Raw genomic sequence first — 9,699 nt, 5'->3', positions numbered from 1 at the left:
CACAGGCTGAGCGTTGCAGCCTCAGCAGGAGAAGCTAAAATTGGGTGTATTGATATTACAGTGGAGTAAAGGTAATTTGGATGGTCGTGTGGAGATATGTCTCCACCAAAGGCGCTCCTTCCTACCGCTAGCCTGCAGTTCTCTCTTGGGCAAGGGGAAGCACTTGCTTATCCCCTCCATCAGGGTCACGTAAAGCCATGGGAGCAGGTGGTGGATGGTCATAAGAGCAGCTGGTGCGTATCACAAGTCCAGGTTTTGCGACCACTGACACAATCTCTGAAGACTATTGATAATAACTGGGGTCACCAGTCTCGTAAAGTCACTACCCAGAAGAAGGAAATGACAAACCACTCTGTAGAAAAATTTCCCAAGAACAGTCACGGTGATGGAGACCTTGATCGCCCACGTCATACGACTCGGCACGTAGTGATGATGATGATGAAAGGTAACTACAGGGACATGAGAGAGGAGCTGGCAACGTGTATTGGAAGGGGATACTAACTGGGATGATGGTAGAGCAGCAACTGCTGGAGTTCCTGAGTAGTCAAGATGGCACCAGCAAACAACGATTCCCTGGGTGACATCTTCTAGAGAGCAAATCTCTCCAGTTCTTTCACTTTTTCTACCCTTCTGCTTGTTCTTTTTCTCTTGCTTGTGCTCGGGAAACTGTTGGAGCCTGTAATGTACAGTTTGGAACATGATCAAAGGATCCATCGCTGTGTTGTGTCCGGAGAGCTGCCATGAGGAGATCAGCGATGGGGGTGGTCGGGGCCAAAAGGACCAAGAACACAAGCACATTTGTGGAAAAGACCTGAGATGAGGCGTGGGGTCATGAATGACTCCATGTTGAGGCGGTGAGGAAGATTGAAGCATCGAGGTGAATGTGGAGGGGTTAGCGATGGCTCCCAACAGAGGTGGTCAGCAGCTGAATTGGTGCGTTTGGCCCCAGATTGGCAGCGTTCACAGCTGGGTCAGCGGTCACTCTTTACGGAAGGACTGGGTTTGTGCAGCTGCTCTCCTCGTGTGCAGATGAAAAGATGTTTCCGATATTCTGAGATTCAAATGATAACTGCACTGTATATTGGTTTCCTTCAGTTATTTGGTGTTTTCTTTCTTGTGGATGATTGGTGGCTGGGGGATCTGTTAATATTTTGTATGTGGGGGGCAGTGGCTGGGGGTTTTGATGCTACTTTTACTGTTCTTTTTTGCAGGTGAGGGGGATGGGGATTATTACTGTCGCTGTTTCTTTCTGTGGGTGAGGGGGTTGGGGACTGTTATTGTACAGTTGATATCTGTGATAGAAAAGAGTTGATATCTTTTCTTTCATCAACATCCATGGTCTTTCTATATTTAATGGCTATCTGGAGAAGACAAATATCAAAGTTATATTATACATGCATATTTTGATGATAAAATAAACCTTTGAACCTTTAATTCTGAAGACACGGGATCATTTCATCCCAAAGAATAAGCTTTCTAAAGGGAGGATGAGGCAACTGTGGCTGACAAGAGAAGTTAGAGAGCATCAAACCAAAGGTGAGGGCAGCTATAGAATATAGCTAAAATAGTGGGAAGCTGGAGGATTGGGAAGTTTTTGAAAACCAACAGAATGTAACTAAAAAAGCAATGAGAGGTGAGATGAAATTTGAAGATAACCAAGCCAGTAATATAAAGGAGGATACCACTTTAAAGAGAAGTGAGAGCAGATATCGGAACGCTGGAAAATGATGCTGGAGACGTAATGATGAGGAATGGTGGATTAACTGAAGAAAGTATTATGCATCAGTCCTCACCATGGAAAACACCAGCAGTGTCATCCCATGCACACACTTTGGAAAGTCTGATCACCTGTCTGTACTTCTACACCCTGAGTATAGGTAGAAACTGAAGACCACACCACTGTAGTGAGGACCAAGAAGATTTGGGCAAGGGAGGCACAGAAGCACTTACAGGACTGCTTTGAGTCGACGGACTGGACTGTGTTCAGGGATTCATATTTGTGTCTGAATGAGTACATCACAGTTATCACTGACTTTATTAAAACCTGTGTGGATGTGTGTTTGCTTACAAGAACATACCTGAATCAAAACCATGGATGAACCAGAAGGTTTATAGTCTGCTGAGGGCTAGTTTGTGGCATATTCAAGTCTGTTCATCAAGAATTATGCAAGAGGACAAGGTATGACTTATGGAGGGCTATCTCAGGAACAAAGGAATAATTCTGAATTGAGGTCAGAAGCAGAATCTGATACACATCAACTTTGGCAGTTTTCACTGGCTATTACTTCCTACAATGTCCTTTTTGCACGCTTTCAAAGAGAGAATAAAGAGGCAGCTATGAGAAACCCTGTTAGGATGCTGTTCATTGACTGTAGCTTATCATTTAACACCATCATTCCTACAGTCCTGATGGGAAAGCTCCAGAACCTGGGCCTCTGTACCTCCCTCTGCAAGTGGATCCTAGACGTCGTCACTGGAAGACCACACAATCTGTGCGGATTGGTAATAATATCTCCTCCTCATTGGCAATTAATACTGCACATGTCAGGGATGTCTGGTTAGCCCACTGCTCTGCTCTCTACACCCGTGACTGTGTAGCTACTCACAGATCAAATGCCATCTATACATTTGCTGACAACACATTTATTGTTGACAGAATTTCAGATGGTGACGAGAAGGAGTATGGGAGAGAGATGGAGCAGTCCATTGAATGGTGTCGCAGCAACAACCTTGCATTCAATGCCAGCAAGACCAGGAGTTGATAGTGGACTTCAGAAAGGGTAAGACGAGGGAACACAAACCAATCCTCAAAGAGGGATCAGAAGTGGAGAGAGTGAGCAATTTCAAGTCCTGGGTGCCAACATCTGTGATGATGTAACCTTGTCCCAACATATTGATGCAGCTATAGAGAAGGCAAGACAGTGGCTATAGTTCATTTGGAGTTTGAGGAGGTTCAGCTTGTCACCTAAAACACTCGAAAACTTCTACAGAGCATTCTGACTGTCTGTATCACCAGTTGGTATGGGGAGTGCTAGTGCACAGGATGGGAGTAAGCTGTAGAGAGATGTAAAATTGGCCAGCTCTATCACGGAATCTAGCCTCTGTAGTATCCAAGACATCTTCAAGGAACAGTGTCTTAAGAAGGCGGCGTCCATCATTAAGGATCCCCACCACCCAGGACATGCCCTCTTCTCACTGTTACCATTGGGAAGGAGGTACAGAAGCCTGAAGGCGTACTCTGAATTGAAGGCAATTCAGGAACAGCTTCTTCCCCTCTGCCATCTGATTTCTGAATGGATATTGAACTCATGAACACTACCTCACTACTTTCTAGGTTTGTTATTTTGCTCTACTTATTTATGTATATATAATGGGTTTGTTTTGTCTATTTTTATTTATCATGTATTTCATTGCACGACATATGCCAGTGATATTAAATTTGATTCTAGTTGACGAGACTGAGGCTTGGACATACGCATTTGCACTCCACTTTGGCACTTACTGCTAAGCATGCGGATGGGTGCTAAGTCCCAGAGTCAGTGGAAAATATGATCATGGTGTGGTGTACCACAGATATTCGTTGAAATGTGGGAAGCTGTTTAGAGGTAGATCTGAGGTGCCTGGCAGGTTATTCTGGCACCTGAGGCATGGGTCGTGTCGGTCCCTGGTGAACGTTTCAGCGGGGTAGTGAGTTCGGATCTGATCTGATCCCTGTCACGGCTCCCTTCTTACTCCGTTACAGTAGGTGGCAGTAATGCTTCTTCCTGAGAGGAGCAAGCCGCCATTAGAACAAAAGAAGAAGGAGGAGGTAAGATCGGGGCTCAGGGCAGGAGTTTCATCAGCACAGGCGCCCGCATCGCAGCTGAAGAATTGTTGCGAGCTCTGCACACACTGTGTCCCCTTTCACCCGGGACAGTCCCGGTCCTTCCCCACCCCGCTCAACCCCACGATCCGTACCCGAGTCCAAGCGGAGATTTCTTTTGATGAGCGAAGGTGCTGACGCCATTTTGCGGCGCACGCGCGTCTTTGGGACCGTGAAAAATAGACCGGTATCTAGTTCGTGGGGGTTTCTGGGTACAGAGGGAGCCATGGGTATCCTTCCAGCGCTTCCACGCCTGTTTGTGGGGCGTGCTTGGAAGCGCAGGCGGAGGGAATAGGAGTGAATGGATTAGGACCTCGGACCAAAAACGTAGTTCTCTGATGAAGAGTGAACCTTCTAGTCACTGTAAATGTCAATTAGTGCTACATGGAAAAAAGAACAAAGCCCGTCCATGGGGTTTAATTCTTGAGAAAATTACCTTTGTTCTACCTCCTCTTGTTCTGGGCCATTGTACCTGTGAGAAGGTGTTTTGTATAATTCCCTCGGGGTACGTAATAATATCAAACACCTTTGTCCTGGTTAACTAGTGACCTGTAGATTTCACATCACTATAGTGCCACACTCCAATGGGAAAGGCCACTGTCCTCCCCTTCATATTTATTGGCATTGCTTTGGAGGAGTTCACCACTCTCAATTACTGGGGGTGGGGGGGTGTGATCAGAGTAATTGGGAAATCTCTAAGCGCAGTCATGTAATATTGTGTGCTCTTTGTCGCGCTGTGGGATATGACCGGAATTTGAAATAATACTGATGGAAAGAGACAAACTGAGCCAAGTCACAGATTGAAGTCAGGCAGAAATCATCCATTCTGATACAGACAGAAAAACAGAGAATTCGGTGGTCAGTACTGATGTCTGAGCTGTGCCCAGTTAGAAAATGAAGAATTGATCCTCCAACTTGTGTTGAACCTCACTGTAACTCACCATACTGACTAAAACTTATCTCAGCTGAAGTGTCGTCCTTCACCCATTAAGGTCTTTTGTAAATCTCTTTACAGGTTAGAAACAGCAAAGGATGTGCGTAGGGGAATCTCAAACACAACAACAAGGAATTCTCTCACTCAGCCGACCTGCTGAGACCCCAGTGAGTTCACCGTGGGGAGAGAGGCCATTCACCTGCTCCGTGTGTGGGAAGAAATTTACTCACTGAGCCGAATTGCAGACACACCAGTGAGTTCAGAAAGGAGAGAGTGTTCAACTGTTCCGTGTATGGGAAGACATTCACCTGGTGATGTGATCTGCTGACACACATGTGAATTCACACTGGGGAGAGGCCATACATCTGCTCAGACTGTGGGAGAGAATTGACTCTGTCATCCCATCTAATGGCACACCAGTCAGTTCACACTGGGGAGATGTTGTTCATTTGCTCAGATTGTGGGAAGGGATTCACTCAGTTATGCAACCTACAGGCACACCAATTAGTTCACACTGGAGAGAGGCCATTCACCTGCTCAGATTGTGGGAAGGGATTCACTCGGTCATCTCAACTGAAGGCACACCAGCGAGTTCACACAGGGGAGAGGCTGTTTACCTGCTCAGACTGTGGGAAGGGATTTCCTTATTCATCCCATCTGAAGGCACATCAAAGAGTTCACACTGGGGAGATGCCATTCACCTGCTCAGACTGTGGGAAAGAATTCTCCCGATCATCACAACTGAAGGTACATCAGCGAGTTCACACTGGGGAGAGGCCATTCACCTGCTCATACTGCGGGAAGAGTTTCTCTCAGTCATCTCATCTGAAGGCACATCAGCGAGTTCACACTGGGGAGAGGCCTTTCACCTGCACAGACTGTGGGAAAGGATTCACTCTGTCATCCTACCTTCTGGCACACCAGTCAGTTCACACTGGGGAGAGACCGTTCATCTGTACAGATTGTGGGAAGGGATTCACTCGATCATCTCAACTGAAGGTTCATCAGCAAGTTCACACTGGGGAGAGGCCGTTCATCTGCTCTGATTGTGGGAAGGGATTCTCTCGGTCATTTCAGCTGAAGGCACATCAGCGAATTCACACTGGGGAGATGCCTTTCAACTGCTCAGACTGTAGGAAGGGATTTCCTTACTTATCTCATCTGAAGGATCATCAGAGGGTTCACACTGGGGAGTGGCCATTTAGCTGCTCAGACTGTGGGAAAGGATTCACTCACTCATCCAGCCTACAGAGACACCAGCGAGTTCACACTGGGGAGAGGCCGTTCACCTGTTCCGTGTGTGGGAGGGGATTCACTCACTCATCCAGCCTACTGTCACACCAGTCAGTTCACACTGGGGAGAGGCCATTCACCTGCTCAGACTGTGGGAAGGGATTTCCTCAGTCATTTCAACTGAAACTACATCAGCGAGTTCATACTGGGGAGAGGCCATTCACCTGCACAGACTGTGGGAAGGGATTCACTCGGTCATCCCACCTTGTGACGCACTACCGAGTTCACACTGGGGAGAGGCCATTCACCTGCTCTGAATGTGGGAAGGGATTCACTCAATCATCCCACCTTGTGGCACACTACCGAGTTCACACTGGGGAAAAGGTCTAATAAGCTGCTTGCTGGGTGTTTAACCATCACAGTTGCTGAATCCAGAGGCAAGTTCAAAAGTGACTGTCGGTGTTGAACTCTGCAATTATGGCTGCTGCTCATCACGCCCAGTTCTGTACCCTGGTCACTGGGCATGGGAGGAGTTTCTTCTGCTGATGTTCACCTTTAATGGGACTGGAGTTTCATATTCTGGATCAGTGACAAATAAATCTATTTTAAACTTTGTCTCAGGTGCCTAGTGAATCTCAACACACCCAGTGTACAGTAGGGAGTCAACTCAGCCCAACTGATCCTTGCCAGAGTTTCTGTTCCATGACAGTCCTTTTAAATTTGTTTCTGTTCATTTCTCGCTCTCTCTGTGGTGAACAGTCACCAGTCTGTGAGTGAAGAGGTTTCCCTCGATTTCCTGCATGACTTTCTGCAGACTGACGAAGGAAATGAGCTGACTGCAGTTACGTCTGACATGTTCTTCATCCTTCAAATCTCTGTGTTGAGGAAGAATGACACTGGTAGTTAGCCCTCTAGTTTAACAGTCAATCATCTGCTTGTATTTTAAGTTGTCTTTGTATGCATAACAATTTAATATGCCTCCGGTGACTGTACAAAGTATAATTGTGAAAGTTTCTTTGTACTTTATTAAGTGAGCAAGTGTTTTCTCTGTTTGATTTCTACTGAGTATTGTCTGAGTGTTTTCTAATTGGATTATTATTATCTATAGATTTGAATGGGATTTCTTTTATTTTTGGAGATAGCAGTTTTATGTTTGGCGTTATCTTTACTTTCTCTCTGTTCTTCAAGTATTAGACCTCTATCGCTGTTCTGCACCTGTTCTATCAACTTTGAATAAAACAATCATGAAGGAACAAGTTTTATGCCTTGTTTCTGACTTATAAAAGAACCTCAGATTTAAACACCAAAATTCATCATGTATTTCAGACTGGGAACACAGTATTCTAGCATATTCAATGCTCAGCAAAAGGGAGGAAGAGGAGGATGGTTTTGTTCTTCACATGGGTGAATATCAATGTAGGGACAGTGATGGGAAATGAAGCTGTGTGGAAATAATGAACAGCAGGGGAAAGAACACGTGGGTAGGAATGGTCTCCAGTACCCCAGGCGTTGCCTGTCAATGGGACCAAGCGCAAATGGGAAATAATCAGGGAGATAAGAAGGGAATTATGATTGTTTTTGGTGATTTTAATCTGTAGGTTGATAAACTAATCAAACTGGCAAAATAGAGTGGAAGAGGAATCTGTGGAGTGGTCAGGGACTGTTTTGTACAGTAGTATGTTACAGAACCCACCCAGGGACAGGCTGGTTCATACGTGCTTCTGTGTAATGAGGTGGTATTAATAAGAGATCTTGTGACAAATGATCTTCAAGGAAGTAGTGAACACAACATGGAAGAATTTCAGTCACAGTTGGAGGGTGAACATTCGGACCCAGACCCTGTGACCTCAACCTACATAAGGGCAATTACACAGGTGTGAGGGTGGGGTTGTCTGGGGTGGATGGGGTAAATAGGTTCAGGGACAGGTCAGTGGATGGGCAGTGGCAGATGTTCAAACAGCTGATACATAAAACTCAGTAGTCATTGATCCCAATTGGACAGAGGGATCCAGTAGGAAGATGAACCAACCGTGGTCATCCAAGATCATCAAGGTAAATATAGAATGAAAGAACATATAAAGACGTGAGAGTGGTGGTAAGCTTAGGACTTGGAACATTTCAGGAAGCAGTAGAAAAAAAAATAAAACTACCAAGGAAAAGACAGATAAATGAGCACCTTGCATAATGTAAACATTAAGTTAGACCCTCATTTCAGACTCCCATGTCTTCCTTTGAATTAGTTGAATATTTTGAAGTTACAAAACATAAATGGGACCCCCGTGCTGCAAAAGGAGTTGATGGGAAAGAGCTTTTCAGAGGTGTTCAGGAAAGTTTTCTCAATCAGTGCAAGAATTTCCAGCTGGAGAGAGTGTGACAATAGATGTCCCATTAGGGAATGAGCCAGGGCAGGTGACAGAGGTTTGTGTAGCAGATCAGTTTGCATCTAGTGATTATAATACCATTAGTTTCAAGGTAATTATGGAAAAGGTTTGGGCTGGTCTTTGGGCTGAAATTCTTAATTGGCAAAAAGCCAATTTTGATGGTAATCAGAAAGGATCTGGCAAGTGAGAGTTTGGAATAGGTTGTTTGCTGCCAAAGGTGTATTTGTAGGTGGGAGGCCTTCAAAAGTGAAATTTTGTGAGTAGAGTTTGTATACTTCTGTCAGTATAAAACACAAGGATAACTGGTTTATGGAACCTAGGTTTTCAAAAGATATTGAGGCTCTGCTTAAGAAAAAGGAAATGCATTGCAGGTATAGGCAAGCATAAACAAATTAGGTACTTAAACAGTATAAGAAATGCAAGAGAATACTTAAGAAGGAAATTAGGAGGGTTAAAAATAGACATGAGGTTGCTCGAGCAAACAAGGTGAAGGGGAATCCTTAGGGCTTCTCTCAGACCGTATGGGAGGATAGTGCAGAAATTTTAGATGCCCAACCAGAATTAGTTAAAACTTCCTTAGCCACAGGTGATGTGCCAGAGGATTGGAGGATAGTTAATGATGTTCTTTTGTTTATGTCATGGTCTGGTCCGTGAAGTCCGCATTCTGGTCCATCGATCCTTATTCCAGGTTTTCCAGTTTTCCCTTGTTCTGTTAGTGCCCTAATTGAGGCACATGATTCTCATTTTGGGTTGGCTACATAAACAGCTCCTGGGTTCAGCTTCAGTTGCTGGGCTGTTCCCTTCCTTTCCCTTTCCTTTCCTTCTGAAGCCTTGCCTGCAACCTTTGCCTGAAGCCTCACCTGCTACCTTCACCTGAAGCTTTGCCTGCTACCTTCGCCTGTGTCCTCATCTGTAACACAGTCAAGTTCAACCGCCAGGGCAAGACCAGGGCCTTGCTGTGTCTAGATAAGGAACAGTCTTTCATTGTTTGAAACTATCTCTTTGTGTCCTCGCCTTTGGTAGGTAGGTCTGGCCGTTTGCTGCTACCTTGAGTTGGGAACTGTCTCTGTGTCCATGCCTTCGCTAGGTAGGTCCCGCCGTTTGCTGCTACCTTGAGTTGAGAACTGTCTCTGTGTCCACACCTTCCTAGGTAGGACAGCTGTTTGCTGCTACCTTGAGTGGAGATCTGTCTATCAGTGTTCTGTCTATGTGTCCTGGCCCTACGTCCTGCTCCCTAGGAGGGGTCCTGACTCTGTGTAGAGCCCCGGCCCCAAGTCCTGTTCCCAAGG

General features: G+C 45.5%; 1 protein-coding gene across 1 annotated transcript; it reads left to right on the top strand.

Annotated features, from left to right (window-relative positions):
• The first annotated feature begins 3,744 nt into the window (after positions 1–3,744).
• Positions 3,745–7,273, top strand: LOC140201553 (uncharacterized). Its single transcript, XM_072265840.1, has 2 exons — positions 3,745–3,808; positions 4,878–7,273. The coding sequence occupies exon 2, from the start codon at positions 5,205–5,207 to the stop codon at positions 6,417–6,419; it is 1,215 nt and encodes a 404-aa protein (XP_072121941.1). The 5' UTR covers positions 3,745–3,808; positions 4,878–5,204; the 3' UTR covers positions 6,420–7,273.
• The last annotated feature ends 2,426 nt before the right edge of the window (positions 7,274–9,699 follow it).

The sequence above is a fragment of the Mobula birostris genome, chromosome 8, assembly GCF_030028105.1.
Source record: "Mobula birostris isolate sMobBir1 chromosome 8, sMobBir1.hap1, whole genome shotgun sequence".
NCBI lineage: Eukaryota > Metazoa > Chordata > Chondrichthyes > Myliobatiformes > Myliobatidae > Mobula > Mobula birostris.
Note: the sequence above shows the minus strand (reverse complement) of the source record. Positions and strands in the feature narration are given on the sequence as shown.